Here is a 22,975-nt window from a genome sequence, read left to right as displayed (position 1 = left end):
CGTCACCCTGATTTCTGGGATTTTAATGATGTGTGGACGAGAGGACTTGATACTCTCTGTAGCTCTGTTTGCCTTCTGTCTATCTCTCACTCTCTCATTCGGTCTGTGCACTCGGGGCAGCATGTTCAGCAGTTTGCTTCAAGATGAGCATTAACACTCCCATTTACAGAGTAACACTGAGTCATGAGAACAAAGCTTCACTCCTCTTGTCCAAAGTGTTTCTCTCTTTCGCTTTCCATTTCGACTGGTGTCACACCACAGTGCGAGAGCACTAAGCTGCAAGTCTGTGAATCACCCCGACAGCAGAGAGCTTTAATCTCCACCAGACTGTTCTGGAACAAACATTTTTGGCCCACAGTGCTTCCTCTGATACTGGGGGTCCATTACAGGAAAGGATTTTACAAGTCTTGCAGTTATAGTCAGGCAGATACGCTCAGTGCGTTCGCATTGTATTATTGTAAGCTGTAGCATAACTACAGTTATTTTATTTTTTTGTGATGCATATATATCCAATTTATAATAATGTGTGTAAGAACTACATGTTTGGATTCTGATTGGATGCAGCTGCTCATGTAGATAGTTCAGATATGATTATTGATGATGAGTTTTACATAAATGACACAATCAGTACCAGCTTCAAAGCTTTATTTTCTGATTATTCACTGGTATATATTGCCTCTCTCACATATATACTGCAGTCATTCCCTCTCTTTTTACTGCCTACAAATAGGCTGGGATACACCGGGACTTTTTCTACCTGCACAGTGTGTTTCTGGGTGTAATACAAGAATCCAAGGCAGGAGAGTGTCCTTGTAGGGGGTACAACCGCTGCCCAGCTGCATTTAGTTCTGCATTGCCTGACCAGCTGTATCAATCTGTCCAGAACAAAGTCTCAGCGTATGAGCCAGCTTCAGTGCAATGTTGAGTGGCAGCAGGCCTCTGGTAATGATGGAGAATTACTACACAGTGTAATATAGAATGATAATAGGGGGACAAAAAGCTAAGTGGAGGCAAGCGCAGATTGCTGTTCGGTGTGGTGGTGCGTTTGGAGATGAATGCTCCAGGAGCCAGGATCTGCCTCTCTCCTCTCACCTGTAGTGCTCCACTCTTCAAGCTTCCTCCCAGGGGGCCACTTGGTGCCACCCTCAGATCCATGTGCTGTTGATTCACTAGATTTTTTGGCACATCAAGCTGAAGAAGACAGAACAAATCTAACCTCAAAGAATGAGATAGAAAGTGAAGATCTGCTGCAGCTGCAGGAGTGGAGTCTGGATTTATTTATTTATTTTTATCACCACAAGTCTTTACTTTGATGGGATATACTTAGCAAAGGCAATTTCTTCTTTATAGGAGGTGTAATTGATTTTGCTTTTGCGAAGCCATATGAATATTTACACGCTCCTGCATTAGTGCATTTTTTGACTATGTTGGTAATTTTTGCATTTAGCTTCACATTTTAGCTTATTTAGCTTACAACTCTGAAAATAATGCAGTTAATTAGAATCCATGTGGCCTGGTCTCGCATCATAGGAATCATAGAAATAAAACTTGTGGTTTTAAACAGGAGACACAGTAGTGATGATGCTGCTTTTCGTGCAGGTTTTGTGTTGTACCCGTGCGTCTTACTTTCGCAGAAGCATGTAGGTTTTGGAATTGAGGTAGAATGCATTCAGTACACATTCAATAAGTGGAGGAATCATGATGTCATAAGCATAATGCAAGCAGTAGTAATACGAGGCTCATGGGAGCAAAGCATGAAATACTGGAGCAATTCAGTTGCCATTGCACCCAAGCTCACAGTGCCGCCCGCTAAACAGCACCGGGAGCTTTTTGCTCGCTTGCTCCAGTTTGTTATTGCGACTCGAGCTTTATAGTTGCTCATGTAGCCCCTTCAGGATGTATGAGTGAGTGCATTGCCAAAGCACTGCAGCCGCGTGTGGTGTATGATAAGGCAGTGAGAGGCTTTTCGGTGAGCTGAGGCATGCACTGTACTGCAATACCTGCTGAAGTACCTAAGGCATTTCTTCAAACCAAAGGCTTAAACGCTCCTCTTGAGAGTCTTTAGATTCAGATTGCTACTTATTCCAGTACCTAGGAGAGAGCCTTCCAAATAACATAAAGTTACACCCCGAATAAACCCTGGACTTCTCAGATTTGTTGTTTGAAGGCAGATAACCGGACGAGAGAACAAGAGATGCTCTTCACATAACTGCACATTTATGATGCCAGAACTAATTTTTTCCCTACAAGTCACTGTCACGGTCTGCAGAGACAGGCCGTGCGGTGGTGTGTGTAATGGACCCAGGTGCGTACACAAGTGAGTAGACGGGAGTGAACTTAACAGAAAGCGAGCCTTTATTATGGCTGGAGACAAGGTGTTCAAACAAAGTAAGGATAGCGTGGCTAGGCTATAACTAAACTGGGAAAACTAATACTGTGACAAACTAAGGAAACTCAGAGACTATGATGTTCGCTGCAAAGGCTGACCGGGAAAACATGGAGGTGGTAACACAGACGACGCGACACAGACTGTATGAAACACAGAGACTAAATACACATGAGGGATGATCAGGGGAAGTGGCCACACATGGGAGCACAGCTGACACACATGAACCTAACGACTGGACAGGAGAAACTAAATACACTGACATTGAATGCAGACTTTCAAAGTAAAACAGGAAACATGGAGATTAGACATGACATGAACTAAACACAACCATGCAGACATGACTCATGACAGGTAGACGCACGAACCAGGGAGACGGAGTACAGTGGAAGATGACAGAAGCGACAGCATGAACTTAACACAAGACACACAGACATAAACACATGAAGGGTAAGGGAGGCTTAATACAAGGGTCATATAATCACAAATGAGCTGGAATAACTTAATGAACCTAAACAAACAATAAACATCAAAATAGACTAAACACAAAACACTGGGTGGCACGACCCAGGACCGTGACAGTCATAAGGATGCATTACCTTCCTTTTGAGCTCAGTAATCACTCCTAGCCATCATAGGAGCCCTGTTGTTAGAGAATAAGTGTGGTGCATGTCACTAACACTGGAGCCTGATTTCATATAGTGTTCAAACCCGTGATTGGCTCACAGTAACATGACTATGCCTGCCTGTCTCCATGCAAACACCAATATTATGATTATCCTGAGTATAAGACGGGTGTGATTGGCTCAAAAGAGGGAGGGAAAAAAAGCCGCTGTCAGAGTCTGCTCATTGATATGCTATAGCATTACTCACACGATTTCTCCAGAACAAGGTAGATCTTTGTGCTATTGTTGTAGCGCACGCACAGATATACACAGTGGAGATGACAAACGCATGTGTTTGCACAGCATGGAGGAATACGAAGGAGGCAGCGTGAGCGAGGGAGTATTAGGATTGAGTCAAATTCAATCCCAAGGTGCCCTTGAAGGCTCAGCTCGCTCTCCTCATATTTGTTTTAAAACAGTTTAATAATTTATGTTTTCTTTAGCACAGTCAATAAGTAGCTGAAGTCCTGCCTTCTTGCTGGGTGCATTGGTTTCAGGGTGGAAAAATATTGGTGTCAAAGTCACTTTGCTTAAATCATTACCTCTTCTGATAAATGATGCCATGATGACTGCTTAGCTCGCTGGGGTGGGGAATTTTATTTCTTTTCTTGGTTTTAGTAGTCTGCTTCAAAGGAAAATTTATATCACAATGTTTGGGAAGCTTTGAGAAAGATACGTAGATATCTTTGTGTTTGTCTCGAGGGCTGTATGCCAGTATCCTTCAACTCTAAGTACAACATCATCTATTATATATTTAAACCAATTTCATTGTGCCAGTGTTGAATGTCTAACAATATAGCTGTAAAATGAACTCTCATGTCATCCTTTTAAACCTTTCCTGTAGTAATAGAGAGACTTTTGCATATAGACAACCAGGTTCAAATATTTTAAGAGTTTAAGAGTAAAAAGAGTACCTTCCATTCTTACAACCTGACTGACATCACTTAGTGCTTCTCTTTATGAATCCTGTGTAGAAGTCAGGGGCAAGAGGAGAAGAATAAAAAAACAAGGGGTTTGTGACACAGGGTGAGAGAGAGAAAGAGAGAAGGGGGGAGATACCCCACATTACTTCAGTGCAGGGGTGAGACAAGGGAAAAGGGCCAGCTGTGGGCTAGACTGAAGCAGAGACGTGAGAGTTGCCTTCTCTGATTAAATGCCTGGATCGATACTATCCTTATGTGGCTCAAATCAGCTCTGCTCTTGGTCCCTTAACAAGGAGACTGATTGCATGTTCTAACCCAGCTCAGAGCCGCTTTGCCATAAGGGCTATTCATTTCAGTCTGTATCTGAGTCGAATACATTTTAATATCGATCTGAGATGGTTAGCATTATGCAAAGTGTTTCCCATAACAATCCCATGTTCGTCGTGGCATTGATCATTGACCAACGTAACCTGGATTATAATTCTCCCCAGTATCGAACAACCCCGCCAAGATTTATTAGTTCCTACAGTCAGCCTTAGTTTAAATATATAATCTCCCCACTGTGCAAACAGTACACTGTTTGTGTACTGACAGCATGCAGTGACATAACTATATTCAAGCGGTTTGAACTACCGGCCTTCATCAGCAGCTTCATCAGTTTCCTGTGAACTCAATGAGAAAGCCCCATCTGTTTTGAAAAGCTAGAGTATGACACACGGATGAAAGCTCTATAAAATTTGTGAGGAGGAAAAAAGTGTCAGAAGCTCTTTCTAAAGTAGTTCTCCACAGATGTCAAGCTCAAGTGCAACCGCTTAGTTTATTTGCTGTGGGGTTTTTTATAGATCACATAAGCTGTTGCACAAACTTCTGGATTTCTGTGCTCAAGGTGGTTAAATAGATTTGTTGTGCTGCACCCCTCTAGTATCTTACACACTGAGTGGTCAGCAAGACTAAAAAAAGTCATACATATATATAAACTAATCAGGCATAACATTATGGCCACCTGCAGAGTAAGATCCACATAGATGACAGGATCCAAGGTTTGCCCAAAACATCACATTCCCTCTTCTGGCTTGCCTTCTTCCTACAATGCATCCTGGTGCCAGACGAGCGATGCACCCAGCCAGGCATGCGATTCTTCAGACCAGTCCACCCTATCAATGCTTAATCACTATTCCTTCCTTGAACAACTTATGTTAGATACTGACCACTGCAAACCGGGGACACCCCACCAGAGCTGCAGTTTTGCAGGTGCTCTGACCCAGTCGTCAAGGCATCACAATTTGGTCCCAGTCAAACTCACTCAAATCCATACACTTGCCCATTTTCCCTGCTTCTAACACATCAACTTCAAGGACAAAAGGTTCACTTGCTCCCTAATATATCTCTCTCACTAACAGGTGCCATGATGAAGAGCTAATCACTTTGCCTGTCAGTACATGTAATGTTATGCCTGACTGGTGTTTTAGTCCATTTCATTAAGCCAGAAATGTCCGAACTTGTCTCTTCCTAGCTCCGTACGATGCTCGTCCAAATAAATAAAAAGTCAATATTGAAGGTTTCATTTTTACTGGTATCGCATCGTAATTAATGCTGCATGCTAGCATTGTGCTAGTAGTGCTAAAGCACGTTTTCATACTTCCAGTTAAATTCCAGTATACTGCTTCCATTGATAATGATAGTGCCATTAATAATGTTGTTAATAATGTTAATTGTCATTCCCAACTGTTAAATTTCATACCCACATTTAACCTTAACCTAATTTAATGCGAAGCTACAAGGCTGTTTGTAAGGGGAGGAAGACATCCGCAAACCACATAAGCTTTGCTGCTGTTGGTAGCCATCAGATGACACATAATAGTGGTAATATCATTAAGGACACCCACAAACACAAATGCACGCACACATTGCTTTTTCTTTTTTTCACTAAAAGGAAAATATCTACACCGACAGAAGCACACACGAGCAACTCGAAAATGAATGTGTAACGCGTGCGTTGCAAAGGGGCCTCGAGGCTTCTCATATTGATTTCCATGCAGTGCTTTCTACGCACACAAACACGGACTTGCACCCGGTGACGTGCAGATGCTAGTCCTCTTTATCTCTCGCTGCTGTGCATTGTGCTGCACTGTAATGGAGTGCTTTACTGTTACTACTACTACTGCTGCACTCTGCTCTCAGCACAATCCCTCTCACATTAAATAATGCAGCTGGCAATTGTGCAGCAGCTTCCAACCCCCCCCCCCCATCCCATAGCAGCCAATATCAGCAAATTTCTGCTTGCTCTGCTGTCGTGAAGAGTAACTATGCCCAATTCAGCGTTTACAGGGCCAACACTATAAACACCATAAGCCCATTTACACAGCAGTGGCATTGGATGTTTGTTTTTCAGCTCTTGTGCTCCCAAAACAATTTATGTTTTTGGTGACGTCTGTCGTCATCAACTGCATTTGCCTTTACTCGCATAACACACAAAAACAATGAGCCAGCTTTTGTGTGTTATGCGATTAATTTAAATCATGAAATGAGTCTTATTTATTATGGCTTTATTTTCATCCTACTATAAATATGTAAAATCTCTTGTTTTCCTGCGAATTTCTCCTGCACAGTCATGCAGCTACATCTTAGTTCCCTGAAGGTTTTCATCTATGCCAGATATTATGACGTCATCATGATGCCTAGCAACCACCAACCAATTAGCTAAAATGACACCTTATAAAAGCATTGTATAATTTTCCTTTCACAATTACAGCAATTTATTCTAATTTTTAACCATAAAACTTTCATTATGGACGATTGATTACAATATGTTGCCTAGCAACCACCTACGGACGATCTAAAATGAGCCATTTGTGGCCTTTATGTATCTGCAGCACCTTACAATAACATTGTAGTCTTTTAATTTTATCTAATTTATATCCACAAAACTTTCATTTTGCACACACACACACACACACACACACACTGTTTAAATATACAGTATCTGCACACAGTCTTAAACATATTTACTAATGCAACGTCAAAGCAGTGCACTACCTCGCTTTTATAAATGCATTCACTTGTTTCAGCCATTATTTCTGTTTATAAGGTGAAATGCTCCAGCAAATAGCCTTAACCTCATTTGCACCATATAAACAGCGTAAATAGCCTAAAGAAGATTGGGTTGACTCAAAGGGATCAGCCATGGATAATTTGGAAAAAAGGTCTAAGAACGTCCAATTTTATGTTTGAATGCAACATAGTTTACTTATCTTTTAACAGAAATTTTAATAATTCACCTGACATTCATTCTAGATGCAAGGACATTTTATTCCATCCATTTTTATATGAGGAAAACAAAAAATAATGAACATTTTTGTAAATCCCCGCGTTAGGCAGCTGGCAGATTTGAACCCAATGTGATGTTAAAAATTACAGACGCCATAATAACAGAACAATCATTGCTATGGCAGTGCACAAGTTATGCAAAGAAAGAGCACGGCATTAGTTCTGTGACAGTAATCACCGTGTGGCCATTCAAACAACAATAAACCAACGATAAATGGACTGGTCCTTACATAACGTTTGTCTACTCAAGCGCTCATTAATGGCTCATTCACCCATACAAGCACTTTTTTCTACATCTAAGTGCTTTCCATCTAACATTCACACTCCATTGAGCACAACCTGGGGTTGAGTATCTTACCCAAGGATACTTTGGCACGTACACTGAAGCAGCCAGGGATCGAACCACCAACCTTCTGATTAGTAAATAACCTGCTCTACTGTCTGAACTACAGCTGCAAATCTGAAAAAGTCATTATAGACCTTTGAATATTGGTTAATTGTCAAAAGATGATCATCACTGTAACTTAAGCAAAGCTTCAAAGCTTCAAGGTTAAATGGCCTGTATTTATATAGCGCTTTACTAGTCCCTAAGGACCCCAAAGCGCTTTACACATCCAGTCATCCACACATTCACACACTGGTGATGGCAGCTACATTGTAGCCACAGCCACCCTGGGGCGCACTGACAGAGGCGAGGCTGCCGGACACTGGCGCCACCGGGCCCTCTGACCACCACCAGTAGGCAACGGGTGAAGTGTCTTGCCCAAGGACACAAGGACCGAGACTGTCCAAGCCGGGGCTCGAACCGGCAACCTTCCGATTACAAGGCAAACTCCCAACTCTTGAGCCACGATCGCCCCGATAGGCTAGGCTCGCTTTTGCTTGCACTTCTAGTTTGCTTCTCTTATTCTGATGAACAGCTGTATGAACTAAACTGTGGTTGGTGTCGAGGTTCAGGGGAGAAGAAGGAGCACTTCTCAGGCCATGGTGGTTTGAGAGTTTCCTCCGATCAATGCACAAGGATGGGCATGTGTGTGGATGAACTGGGTTTCTCCCAGGATGACACACACATGCACACACACTGACAGCGTCTAAGCTTGCATGCGCAGACACAAACTGAAGTCTGTTTTGTTTTGACAGGATGATGAAGTGGTGCTCCAGTGTGTGGCTTGCATCCAGAAGGAGAATCGCAAGTTCTGCTTGGCTGCCGAGGGGCTCGGCAATCGACTGTGTTACCTGGAGCCCACATCTGAGGCAAAGGTAGGCAACACTGGCTCTACTGTTGCACCGTTTTATTCTCTCAGATTTGAACTGGCAGCACAACAATGCATGTCATCAGTGTGAGATGTTTCTATATCTTTATGTTCACACACTTGTGTGTGTTAAGATGCAAATAAAAAAATGGACCAATGTGACATGAAGCAGTTTTCAGAAGCGTGTACCGGATGAAAGGAAGCGTTCATCTATAAAAAAACCTCCATGGAAACCAAACATCCGCTTAGTCCGTTCGTGTTTGGGTTGAGCAAACCATCAGAGAAGCCAACCATCACAGCAGCTCACATCCACCGCAGTCTCCTTGATGAGCTTTTCTTTCAAGGGATCAGGGACGGCGTCGCATCTCCGCAGGTCCCCCCCTCAGATGATAATTCCCTGAAATTACGCCCCTGGACGTGATTGATGGATTGTTTCATAAGCTGCACTGTTGTTAGCTGTAATTGCCCGCTGCTTTACTGTAGCAGAGCAGCCTGTTTGCAGTTTGTTTGAATGAGTGTAAAGTTTTAATGAGTTAAATGCAATTTCTTTTGCTTTGCTGTCAGTGGGGGTGCCATCATAATGCCTTTTTGTGTAATTAATCCATATGGCACACATTCTCTTCTTTTTTTTTCTTTTAAGTGATCCCCCTGTTAAGCGATTATTTATAAAGATTGATCGGCTGGAGGGATGTGTATTCTTTCTCGCCTTTTCATGGCTGCCGATGCTTTGCTGCTAATCTGGCATTGATGTTTCCCTGTAGCTACAGTTGACGGACCTTAGGCTTCATCTGGATTGATTGTCTCTTAATAATAATCCATTAATATTGACTAATTTCACTCAAGACACTATGTGCATGGGCAGCGTGGGTGACCATGTAAGAAACGCGGAAATACTTTTCAGAGAAAGAGGGAAAAGAGTTGTTTTTTACTTGGCAAAATACTGACATTTACTATCATAGCTCACACAAAGAGTATATCTGTGTTTCAAGGGGAAGGTTAGGCCTTTACTCTATTTTGGATGGTAATTATACCTGACAGGTGTGATGGATGTTCTCCGTATCAGGCACTTTGTCTTCATTCCCTGTAGTTTTTTTATGAAAAGGCATCACCCCACCTTTGGGATCAGCAACATAGCTGTGAAAAAAGCCCAAGATGTCCATTTAGAGGTGGATGACTGAATAGGAAGCTTCGTTTCCTCGGTGAACTAGTCTAGTAATGAGGGACAGAACCAAAATGATGCAACGAGGCTGATTTAAAGCGTGCACGTTGTAAGTGGCAACATCAATCAGCTCGTGAGAAGCCGTTGGTGTGATATACGACCAGCAGCTTTCACTTGTCAGAGATTCAATATTATGGAGTTGTGCCCGCATACCATTATAGCTTTGATGCTTGTCTTTGTTGTTTGGAACCAGCTCATTTTTCTAAATTCCTTTTCATTACCAGCCAAAAGCTTTAGCGCCGCCCCCAATTAAACTAAAGAACAATGGAAGCGGATGAAGCCACATCCTCAGGACAGTCAGCTTTAACCCTGCTTGACCTTTCTGTCTGGAGACAGAAATAAAGACGCGATCGATCCTCGCCCACGATCGCAAAACACTTGCTCTCTCATCACACAATTGGTCAGCCAAGCTGCCTCAAAACTATCTCCTTGACGGGGCTTTATAGTCGCCATCCCCTCCAGGTCACTTTGATTTTTATTTCCCCTGTGTCTCGAGGCTGTCCCTCCCCACCTCCTGTTTTAGTCCAGGCGAGGGCAAAGGTCCATGTGTTGTGACCTAGAGAGGTTTGAGGAGGGCTGGACGGCTTCTCAACAGATAGGAAAGACGTTTCACCAGCCCAGACTTCGTGTCATACCTTTACACTGCACACAGAATCAGAGACTTTTCTTTTAAAGCTGCGAGGGAATGGAATAAACTTCCTGAACATTTGAAAACTCTTTTTTGTTTTTTATGTTGAAAGGTGGACTCAGATCTGTCAACATTAACCATCCAACGCTTTGTAATTCTTTCTGTTCGTTTTGAAGTTCTTGATATTTATATATGACGATAATGGATGATGGGGTTTGGCTACTGTTGATATGTTTTTCAAATAATTTCATCTGCGATGTGCAAGGTTAGGGTGCAGTGCATCATTTTCCTTAGAAAAGTGAAATGAAAGAATGAAGATATAAGTGTATTTTTTATTTGCATTTTCACATAATTTATTAGTCAGTACTATTGAGATCTATCGATCATGTGAAACTAGCCAAGAGACATTTGTCTAAGCTTGTATTTAAACAGGAAGTCAAAATCTTATGATTAAAACGCTGTTTTGCGAGTGTTGTGTGCTGAAAGAAGCTCCGACAGACCCAGAACCCATGACTTGGGATTTCACAAGAGATTTTGTTGCAGATCAGTCATTGTAAAGTTGTCTATAAAGTTCATATAAACTACTGTAAAGGCTGATGGAAACTGCCAGTTCACTGTGGGCTCATCACCACAAACCTTTCACACGCAAGAAGTAATCTGCGCCTTTAGTTAAGATAGAGATATAAACTATATCCCTTTACCTTTAATGAGCATGTCATCAAGTATCGAGCTATGCACTTTCTCAATCTGGTTCTTTCAGTGCATTTGTGTGTGTGGTTCTTTTTCCTTCTGGAAAGCAAGTGAGTTTTTAAGACTCTTCGAATTAAACTAAATTCTCACCATCTCTCGACAAGTAGCAAATCAGTGATGTCTAAATTCAGCAAGCGTGTCAGTGGAAGTGTATCCGTAAAAACTATTTTTGAATTCCAACACGCTGGCTCGTGTTTCTATAAAAAGTCACGGCTGTTTTTCCCCCTGACTTGCCTGGAGCCTTTCTATTCAACACAGTAGTGGCCATTGTTAAGATTCAATTTGCCTTCTGAGTACTTTAGCATAACACTGGGTTGTGGGAAGTTTTTCAATGAGGTTAGATTTACCTGTGTGAACGAACCACTTTGGGACCAGTTGAGATACTTGGGAAGGAGGCCAGAGAGGGTGTTTTGGGTTGGTGTCATTTATCTCGTGTTTATGCCCTGCAATATCTCCATCGGCGCTTTCCGTGTCCTTTCTCTGAATCGTCTGTCTTTTCCAGTACTGCCCTGGTTCAGCGATTTGGCATCTTCCCTATTTTTTTAATGGTGCTCTTTCCAAGACCTGGCTTATCTGAGCGCAGACTGACCCGAAAGCGCTTAATCTGAATTTAAAGTACCTTTTAATGAATATCGCCCACTCGATTAAGACGAACTCGGTTCAAGTGGGGGTAAAAATGCAGCAGTCAGCAGAGATTTTATGAGTGGGCATCTAATCAGAGTATCCCTGTAGATTCAGGGAGCTGTTTTCCTTTTTTTCCAGGCTGTATGAAGATGTTTTGCTTATGGAGCAAATTCCTGAAGCACTAAATCAGAATCAGTTTTGATGGACAGCAGAATAACTGCAGTGGTGATCTTTTCATTATTAGCACTTTGGTGAAGGCTGAGTCACTGTAGATGGGATCTTTTGGAGCACGGTGGAGAACACGCTGTACTGAAGAGTGCTTAGTTTGATCTTTTTTCTTTGCTGTCATTTACTAAACATGAATTAATAGTTTGATATTTTTAAAAAAATGCATGCGAGAACATATCCACAAATTTGAATTATTGATTTTTTCCCCATCATTGAGCCTTTCTAAAATACTACCTACCAGTAAAGATGATATATCCTGTACAGAACCCGTTATTTTGCATTTTTATTTACTAATAAAATATAAATATAATGTCTATTTTTTCAAAAGAAAAAAAATGCTAAAAATGTTCATAAAATGTTGCCTAGAAAAATGAGATATTTCATCTGTGACTGTTTTTAACCAGAGATGCTTTTATTTGGTTACAGTATGTTCCCCCAGACCTTTGCATCTGCACCTTTGTGCTGGAACAGTCCCTGTCAGTGCGAGCCCTGCAGGAGATGCTGGCTAAGAGCGGACAGAACAGCGAAGGGGTGAGTGAAGATAGACACAAAAGCTCTTTGATTCTTCATAAACCATCCCCGAGTCATTTAATGTATGTCTCACTGTGCTCTGATATCCAGAGGAGGCGGCTGTAATAAATGCAGTCAGCTAAGTTGAATTTTCTTAACTGTTAGGAGCTTAATGGGCAAAATAGGCCCGTTTCAGTAGCCTGGGGACCCTGGCTGCAAAGAGGTCTGGGCACCCATGATGCTGATGTGGATGTATCCATTGAATGTTGGGAAATTACTGCAGGTTTCATGCGTTATGTTTACCTTTGCCCATTTGATTAACACTTAAGAAAACAGCGTGATTTTCTTTTGTACAATAGCAATTAAAAGCCTGCATGCAAAATCAGTCGACAGTAGATTTGCATTGTATTTACAGCGTTGTACAAAAGTCTCGAGCTGCTCCTAGTTTCTGTAGATTTTGCTTCCAAGCGAAATCCCTGTTTGCCAAATGCCAGCTGTCAAGTAGCCATTACGAAAAGGGCGGATTGGGGGAAAAGGCTTAAGTTATATTGGATAGAACAGCGATGAATAGCGAATCAGTGATGAATCTATATTTTAAACTTTTGATTCAAATTTTCTTCATTACATACAGAAGAGGAGGTTAGTAGAGGCAAGCAACACAGAGTGTATACGACCAACATGGCGGAGGCTCTGGCATGATACGAGGCTGCATTTCAGCTGGTGGTGTGGTCAAAATTGATAGAATTATGAATGCAGCAAAGGAGTATCAGATTTGATCCACTGTGCAGTACCATGTTGAAAACATCTGATTGGCAGTGGCTTCATTCTCCAGCATGACAGCGATCCCAAGCAGACTGCCAAAGCAGGAAAAGGATAACTGGATAGAAAAACAGACAGTGTAACACTCTCAGTCATGGACTGGCTTCCCCAGAGCTGGGACCTCAACATTACTGAGGCAGTGTGGGATCATGTTGACAGAAAACAAAACAAAAGGCAGCCAACATCCAAAAAAGAGCTTTGAATTTCATTCAAGAAGCATGAACAATTCCCGAAGACTACTTAAAGAAATGACAGAGAGAAGAAAAAAGGTGGTCATATTAAATATTGACTTTCAAGTTTAAAAATAGAGTTGTACAAATTCTATTTATCTGCTCTTATATATTCTGTATTTCCTTGAATATTTGCACGTTTCAATAAATCAGAGCACCTAGTTCCTGTTTACCTAGCGAAACATAAAGAAATGAAGGGCTGCTAAAGACTTTTGCGCAGTCCTGTACCCACATAGTGAAAGTAAAGAGGATCGTGTAGTAGGGAGAACTGAACACGTTTCAAATTTTGCAGTAATCTGCACTCATTCGTCAACCTTTCCTGTGCTGCAAGTGTGTTTCCTGCTCTTTTACATTTCTATGATATATAATTCTACCATCTTTATCTTCTATTTTCTGTGTATAATCCATCTTTCACGTGATAGACACGCAGCCTGGATCAGTGGGTATGTTCACTGCTCATGCCATTCCCCTCTCATCCCTTTGCACACTGCAGTGCATCCTTTGCTCTTCTTTTCTACCCTCATTGATCTCTGGTTTGACTTTTACGACACGTCACCTGTGAAATTTGTCTTTAGAAGTCATAGTTTATTACACACCTAAATCATTTTCTTTGAAACGATGGTACAACTGGTTTCTTCAATCTAGTTTTTCCGTCTGATTGAAACCCAATCGGTACAAAGTACCTGATTGGGTTTCATACAGACTTCCCAATAAGGTTTTCCATAAAGAATTACTTGTTATATAACTTGATTTTTGCTGGAGAACTAGAGCGTCTCCAATGTTGGATTAGCGTCAGATTAACATTTGTCTTGTCTTCGGGGGATTCAGATGAATGCTCAGTGCAGCATCATTTGTTTTGTGCTACCCTCCTCATAGAATAAGCTCTCATTTGTCACAGCATCTTCTTCTAATCATAGCAGCTGTATGCTGTGAGAGACGCTATAGCATGATGCAAACAGCTGATCTGATACGAACATTTCTGGAAGGAGACTGAAAGCGATCACGATTGATTTAGTCTCATAAGCTCTCTGCATGATTTGGTCTGTTCATCCTTTAATACCATGTGGTTAAGGATGTGAGAATTTCCATAAATCTTTAGTTGTTAAGGCACATATTTAATGGCTTTACTTCAGAGATAAATGGAGATGTCAGGAGTGGATCTTGTCTGTGCAGCAGAATGACACGAGTCAAGACCATTGGTTCCACTGCTGCTGTGGGCGGTGTTAGCAGGAAATTGCGAACTGCGGCGGAGAAAAAGGGAGCTCCAAAATATTAAACGCTAGATCAAAGCTCAAATGAACATGGTTGACCATCCTTCTTGCATCAGCACCTTTAAAAGGCTTAAAATAACACTGGAGTTAGCTTGCCTCTCTCTCTTCTCCTTTTGGGAAAGGAATTATGCACCGATTTACATTTCAGTCTGGCATCAAAACATCGTCTCCTTATCGCTAATTTGTTTGGCCTTCTGTTCGTCCCTCATCTCTGTAGAAGGCAAACTTGTTTCCACATAGCCAATCAAATTCGTTTTGTCAGCCACACTGACTCACTATCAGCCAGATGACAGTTTGAGCCATAGATTTTAAACAACCAAATTTAGCTGCTCAAGTCTCATTTGTATCTAGCTGGCAAACATAAACACACATCTTGTCCTGGGCTCTGTGCTGTGAATCAAGTTCAACATACTCTGAATATTTTTCTGTTATCTGGCTTCACTTGCACCGACACTAGCAGTCAGGCTAAGCAGACACAGGAAGGTGGTAATCAAGTCAATAAGTCAACCCAGGGTTTCCCAGTGGAGCTGTGAGTGCGTTCGCATGAATGGGGCTGCGTTGGCAGCATCTTGCCAATCACACACATGGAGAGATCTACTGGCAGAGCAGGCAGCAAGCAACACAGCTACTGCAGACAAAGCAGGTGTGTGTGTGTGTGTGTGTGTGTGTGTGTGTGTGTGTGTGTGTGTGTGTGTGTGTGTGTGTGTGAGGAAGATTGTTGAGTGAAGTGCTTTGGAAACATTTGGTATAAGGTCAACTACAACACGGAAGACGAATCTAAATGTCTTACTGATGCTCATCGGGGAGAGACAATGACTTCAGACTCGATTAAACGAATTGAGATGCTCTTACCATCTTCACCCTTCCAGGAATATCTCGCAGGTAATGCTGGAATAGTAGTGACACCATTTTCCGGAGAACTGATTGGTCAGTAGGTGGTGATTTCACACATGCTGATCGCTAATCTCAAGGATATCCTACTCAGTATCAGGTTAGATCTGCAGTATAAGTTGCCATGGTGATGCAGTCTGCTAAGAAGTGAACTGCCTTTGTAATACTGAAAACCCAAATCCTGCTTCGTACTACTGGCCTCTGCTCCTCCTCTGCACTCAATGAGAAAGGGGCTCTGCAGGCATCACTTTGCACCTGCTTTTTATCTGCTCAGCTGTAACATTGAAATACTTCAGTTCACACAAATTCAGACCAAACAGAGGAAAACAGGAAGTGAACTCCAAAAAGACACAGGAAATAGCAACATGGGAAAACACAGAAAATGAAAAGGACAACATACAATACCACAAAGAGCAACACAGGACTATTTATACACTAAGGGCTGATTAGGAAACTGAAACAGGTGAAATTCAACTAACGTACAAGTGAAGATAGCCAGGATGCCACGACAAAGAAACACAAAAGAACCAAAGCAGGAGCACAAACAGAAACACTACTTCTACTACAAATAATAGACAAGGTGTGAACTAGAGCTCGAGATGTCACTCATCCATTCGCTTATCGTTTTTCGGGGTTTCGGCGGGGCTGGAGCCTATCCTAGCTGTCTTAGGACGAGAGACGGGGTAACACCCTGGCCAGGTCGCCGGTCTGTCGCAGGGCTAACACATACACATAGACAGAGACCTATGGCCAATTAACCCACCCCCACTAAGTGCATGTCTTTGGACTGTGGGAGGAAGCCGGAGTACCCACACAAACACGGGAGAACGTGCAAACTCTACATAGAAACTGAACTCAGGACCTTCTTGCTGTGAGGCAACAGTGCTAACCACCGTGCCACCGTGCTGCCCACGGTGATATGCTGCTGATATGATGTTACATTACGATGCATAAGCATCTAAAACAAATGTTCAAACCTGATAAAACAGGAATGACAGGAAATGTTACTTAGGTCAGTTAAGCTGCTGATTTTGGTTCCTACTTTACAATCAGTTAAAAAAGGAATAAATAAATAAACGTTGCCTGCTCGAGTCTGAGCAGACTGTCAGTCAGACTGAGACTCTAACGATGCCTCCAGCTGGCTGAGAGTAGAGAAGTATTTTGACCTCTTTTCCTCCTTTAATCAATAAAAAAAAACTATAAACACTAAATTCAAAGATCAAATTGACCTTATTTTTGAGATGAATTCTCGTGTACATACACCTATTGGATTTACTTATCGCAAACATTTATATTGTAACCCGTCTCACTTTACGTACCCGTGTAGCAAATACTCCAGAGACTTTTTAGACTTCTTGGATTGGCAATTTGAACCGTGTCACTCGAGTGCGTTCTCTCCTCTCACGTTTATCTGTTTTCGATATTGTCTACCTATTCATCATTCTTGCCTGCACTGAAATGTCACTGGAGGAAGCGCCATTAAAGGGGAAATGGAGGTTGAATATGTCTCGGCTGAGGCTCTGAAATCAATATGTCTTTGAACAGATGGGCTCATCAATAGACAGTGGCTGGAGCAAATGGTTGTTGAGTTCAGGCAGTTCAAGCGGTTTTAGCCGGAAGGCACAGAGACACAAAGGGCACAACAAGGTACCTGCAAAGACAACACACAGCAACTAGTGTAAATGCCAGGCCGCATTCAGATCAGTATCCACTAATAATTACTAAGTGCAAATTTGTCTTTACTAATATAAAGTATCCCAGCCCATATTGGAGGGTTGCTGGTCAGAATGGGCGAGTGGTAAGACTGGTCACTGGGGAATACCTGCTGCAGGCTCACACACCATGCAGTGGGGAAATAATTATTTGATCCCCAGCTGAATTTGTAAGTTTGCTCGCTTCCAAAGAAATCCATAATTTCTCTCAATTTTCCTGGTAGTTTCATTTAAATGTTGAGAAACAGTATATCAACCAGAGTTCCAGAAAAAAACACATTTAATAAACTTGTAGGTTAAGTGGATAATCCAAATTGTCTGTCCCTGTGTGTTGGCCCTGCGACAGACTGGCGACCTGTCCAGGGTGGACCCCGCCTCTCGCCCTATGACAGCTGGGATAGGCTCCAGCGCCCCCCGCGACCCTGAAAAGGAGAAGCGGAAGTGAATGAATGAATGAATGAATGAATTTAATAAAGTTATGAATTAAAGAATGATTTGCATGTCATTCAGTGGAATAAGTAATTTGTCTTAATGCTTCAGCTTCCTCCACAGATTTTCTGTAGGACTGAGGTCTGGAGACTGGCTAGGCTACTCCATAACCATAATGGTCTTCTTCTTTAGCTACTCCTTTGTTACCTTGGTGATGTGTCACTGTCATGCTGAAAGACCTATGTTAACTGAAGGAAGGAGGTTCTCATCTGATATATTATGCTACATCTTCCCATCCACTGGCTGTCAGTGTAGTGAAGTCATCCTGTAACTTAGCAGAAAAAGTGCCAAAGAGCATCGTTTTGGTTTCATCTGACTTCATTACTTTCTCCCAATCTTTTCTGAATCATTTAGATTCTTAAATGATTCCTAATTCATAACTTAAGACAAGCCTGTACGTGTGCCTTGGGGGGGTGTTGCAGGTGCTGCCAGATTTCAATCCATTATAGTGTGTTACCAATGGTCCCAATTGCCTTCAGATCACTAACAAGCTCATAGGGCTAATACACTGCCTTTTTCATGATTATCCTCATCCCATGAGGCAAGATCTTGCATGGAGTTCCAGACTCAGGGCGATTGATAGTTATTTTATATTTCTTCTATTTCTGAATAACCAAACCAACAGCTGCCCAAGCTTGGTGTGAAGGTAACAGAATATCTGTAATTGATTGATTAATTGATTGTAATCTGTGTGCCACATGGACATACACCTAGTCTGTTGGAGGCAGGCTGGATTGTAAGAGATCAAATATTAAATGACGTGGAAACTGATTTATAACTTTTGAGTATTGTATTTTTTCTGTAGTTGCTCTCTATCATGAAAATCTGAGACTTTTCATTTCTACGTAAATGAACAAAATTGCAGTTTCAGCATTGGATCAAATAATAATTATTTCTGGCACTGGATACGGCGGTTTGTGATCTATAGTTGGAGACAGCATCATTCAAAAGTTTTCTCCCATATGGTTCATTCATCCAGGGGTTATAACAGCTTTGCTCTTTTCACATGCTTAAGTTATATTACGTTTTTGCTGCAATGTGTCTCTACATTTAGAAAATAACTTTTCTTGCTGATCATGCACAGCCCGTCATTGGGACAGGAAAGTGAGTTTGGGGTTCATCCGCTGTGGTGATTGCAGTGCTGCATGCCTCACTGCATTAGACTCAGCCCCTCAGCCAGCTTAGAGCAGTTACCAGCAGCACAGAAGAAGCCTGAAAGCCAGTACTGCAGTCTGCAGAACACAACTGCATCAAATCACAGGCCCGCTATTGTCCCAGTAGCCAACTGAGGGGGATAGAGAGAGAAATAGAAACGCGGCAAAAGAAGATGTAGGACCACACTATGATTTTATAAAACGAGCCATGATTCACATAGTGCTTGGATATTATGTAACTACAATTTTGTAAAATTGCATAGAATAAACTCAGCTTTGCTGGAAACATACTGTATAGTTAGTATCCTGCTTGGCTTGTAGAAAATATTTGTTTTCCAGTGGCTTCACTGTAAAACACACACAAAAAAAGATTGTCAGCTTCTTTTTCTTCATTCCTTTAAATAAGTAACAGCTGTGTGTGGCCCTAAATTTGTACCACCTAAAGCAGACAGGCTCAGGAGAACAGTAGCTCTTTTCTGAATAATAACACTCTTTCTTACCTTAATGCTTCCTAGAGGCTCATAAGGAAGGTGAGTAACATGGGAGTTGATTGCCAAAGAGAAAAAAAAAACACCCCCTTTTGCATTTCTCCCAATAGATATATTAATTATTCCCCCTCCTGCATCTTAACCCAATCCCCAAGGCGATGGAGTCATTGTCTGCTAATACTGACATTGCATCCAGAGACTGACAGTAGTTTACAGTGTGCATCCTCCCACATTCCTGTAGCTGGAGTGCTGGAAAGATGAGCCCGTATCCTGCTCACTCACGGATACAGGAGCAGATTGCATGTGTTCATTGGAGAGACTGGGTGCAAACCCTCCCCAGGAGATGCGTGCCCCCAGCTTGAGGTCACCCTAGTCGTCGATGAGGTCAACATTCAGTGTCAGAGGTTCGATTGAAGCGGTTGGAGGGAGACCACTGGGGTTGTTCTGACAGAACACTGAGCTGACATGTAACTATGCGCTTGTGTACATGTGTTTGTGAATCGTCTCTATAGGCAGCGCAGAGTGGCGGACACAAGACTCTGCTGTACGGACACGCCATCCTCCTGCGGCATTCCTTCAGCTCTATGGTGAGAGATCTCAAACAATCCCCGCTAAACAAATCACGACAGATTATAACGGTTGATTTATACGGTATATCAAAAATGACCCTTGTCAAATACAGGAAGCGTGTGACAGCTCTGTCTTTTGTGGTTTGATGTGTGTGTTGACCACAGTACCTGGCCTGTTTGAAGACATCAAGGTCACAGACAGATAAGCTTTCCTTTGATGTCGGCCTGCAGGAGGATTCAACAGGTAAATAAAAGCTCCGGTGCAGTTCCCTTTTATCTTCCTCCGTTCCCTTTGTCATTGTCGCTACGCCTGTCTCTCTCCGTCTTTGTTCCGCCTCCGTCTGCTTCTTTAAATCTATCTAACCTCCTCTTCGCTGTCTGAAAGTCCCCTCTTTATCTTTCTTCCCGCTCTTCGTTTGTTTGCGAGTGAATTTCACTGTTTGTCTTTTCAGAATCTCAGTTGATACCCCCCCTCCCACAGTGAAGCAGTGTACACTTACTTTGTGCTTCTTGTTGTCAGCTATGATTTCATCTGTGCAGAATATTTAACACCCTCATGTGTGGCAGGCTGATACCTGGACCCACTTCTGTTTGCACTTGTTAATTGCATCATGTGATACGCTCGATGAGCAGTCGCCTCAATTTCACTTGAAAATCTTGCTGCGGTGACCCATGTGCCCTCATCTTCAGCCCACTGTGACAATATTAGTAATTACAGGGGGTATTTGGGCAGTGGTGTTTGATTAAAAATATAGAAGAAACGTGTTTGTGTATGCGTGCGCTTACTGTTGCAGGTGAGGCTTGCTGGTGGACAATCCATCCAGCCTCCAAGCAGAGATCAGAGGGAGAGAAAGTACGCATCGGCGATGACCTCATCCTCGTCAGCGTGTCCTCAGAGCGATACCTTGTAAGTCTAGTGTTTGCCGGTGTGTATGTGTGTGTGTGCGTGCATTTGAGTGATCATAACACAGAGGTCTTGGTAGGAGCGCATCAATTCTACTCCCCTGATGTGGCAAAATTTCAGATTATAGCAATCCTGTTACCACATGCTGCAGCTCTCTCCGTGACCTCTCTCCAGCTGGAGGCTTAACATTAAAAGCAACAACTTTTTTCCCCCTCCGGATGACTGCAAAAATGCATACAATTACATTAAGCAAAATTTGATCTGCACTGCATCACGTCTGATCTCTGGGGGGGATTATGATTTCTTTGCTTCCAGTGCCTTTTCAAATCAAGCTCCTACGTAATCATTCTGGCCCAAACATTCCTCTCCTCTGCAGCTATGATTCTAACTTTTTCAGCAGCGGGTAACTTTCACTTTTAGACTAACTTTGCCCACTGAGCACACGGACTCGGACGCTAACCCTGGGAAACATGTTCTCCATGATCCGTGAAGTTTGTGACAGCAGCCAGGCGGTGCTTACAGCCCCACGGCAGTTGGGGGCACGGACAGATGACCACTATCGCCTTACAGTCAGCAATGCCAATCTGGTAGTCTGTCCCAGCTGTCACACACACTGTGGTATGTGAAGACACACAAGCACCGAGAGGGCTGCAGGAGACTCTGGGGAAGGAGGATGATCAGGACACAGCTGCCACAAAATTTGTTTTTTGGATGCACAAACACTGTGGAAACCACACACACACACACACATATTCTCTACATTATAATCTGTTTGTGTATCCCTGAGCGCTCATCGATAAATTGGAGTCTTCTTCTGCATCAGTGGTAATAGACTTTCAAGCTCCAACTGACAACTCATCATCCTTTTCAAGTTGAATCAATACAATCATGCATTACAAACCCAGGTCACAAGCAAGTGCACTCCTAGTGTCGATCCCAAGCTCACATAAATGGGGGAGGTCACGTCAGGTAGGGCATCTGATGTGAAGGTTTTGCCAAATCAAACATGTGGCTCGTAAAGATGTAGATACATTGCTGATTGCTCATAAGATCACAGTGCTGTCACTTGCATATTTCTGTAGTTGTACACAAAAGTGAAAGCTGGATGTGCTCTTTCCTGCAGCATTTATCCATCTCAAGTGGCAACATCCAGGTGGACGCTTCCTTCATGCAGACTCTGTGGAACGTCCATCCCATCTGCTCTGGTAGCAACATAGAAGAAGGTAGAGACTTTACATAATCATTTGATATACCTTCAGGTAAAAAAGAGAGACAAATATACTTGAAGACAGTGTTGTGATGAATTTTGCAGCCCATATAATTTGAATTTTCTGCATATTCAGTCAAATCCAGGTGACAGTGGCTAAATTTGCAACGAGTTTAATGTTTCTAACTGTATTTAAAAATGGGTAAAACACTTAAATATGGCAGTTAAACACTTAAACCTCTGTGATATGGATTGTCTATTTTTCCTGATTTCATCTCTGAGATGCCAAATCTTTTCTTTGTCCTTCTCCAATAGGCTACCTGTTAGGTGGTCACGTGATGCGGCTGTTCCACGGACATGACGAGGTTGTTACAATCCCGGGATCAGACCAGAGTGAAGAGCAGCAGAGGTGCCTAACACAGCATCGCAGGGGCAAAGCTAAAGTAGTTACACAGCACATGAGAAGCTAATGGAGCTGCCAGCCCTCTGTTTCCACCACGCTCTGTGACCAGTGTAACCCCCGCCCCCCTCCCCACGGGAGCCAAAATGGCTGCGGTGTTATTTTTACCTACAGCATAGCTGCTTGGTGCCAACTCACATAAGGCAGAGCGCTGAATAATGGCACACTGGGCCTGAAGTGGGTCAAAACAGCGGGCACTACACGGGCCCGTACACATTCAGCCAGGTGCCAAAAGATGTGTGCGTCTTCCTCTGTGATACACACGATG

At 42.5% G+C, this 22,975-nt stretch overlaps 1 protein-coding gene across 14 annotated transcripts in view; it reads left to right on the top strand.

The window, feature by feature from the left end:
- Positions 1-22,975, top strand: part of LOC113012390 (ryanodine receptor 3) — a 107,828-nt gene that overhangs the window by 12,975 nt on the left and 71,878 nt on the right. For 9 of the 14 annotated variants that reach the window (XM_026152560.1, XM_026152554.1, XM_026152547.1 and 6 more), the window contains exons 2-9: positions 8,442-8,561; positions 12,430-12,534; positions 19,595-19,609; positions 20,080-20,154; positions 20,302-20,380; positions 20,931-21,043; positions 22,164-22,263; positions 22,563-22,656. In XM_026152560.1, coding sequence (XP_026008345.1) covers positions 8,442-8,561; positions 12,430-12,534; positions 19,595-19,609; positions 20,080-20,154; positions 20,302-20,380; positions 20,931-21,043; positions 22,164-22,263; positions 22,563-22,656 — 701 coding nt within the window. The remainder of the gene's footprint in view (positions 1-8,441; positions 8,562-12,429; positions 12,535-19,594; positions 19,610-20,079; positions 20,155-20,301; positions 20,381-20,930; positions 21,044-22,163; positions 22,264-22,562; positions 22,657-22,975) is intronic. The other 5 variants (XM_026152551.1, XM_026152557.1, XM_026152559.1 and 2 more) reach the window with 1 other exon arrangement.

Source organism: Astatotilapia calliptera, chromosome 19 (genome assembly GCF_900246225.1).
Source record: "Astatotilapia calliptera chromosome 19, fAstCal1.2, whole genome shotgun sequence".
In the NCBI taxonomy this organism is placed as follows: domain Eukaryota; kingdom Metazoa; phylum Chordata; class Actinopteri; order Cichliformes; family Cichlidae; genus Astatotilapia; species Astatotilapia calliptera.
The sequence above is the reverse complement of the archived record's forward strand: the minus strand, read 5'-3'. Positions and strand labels throughout refer to the sequence as shown.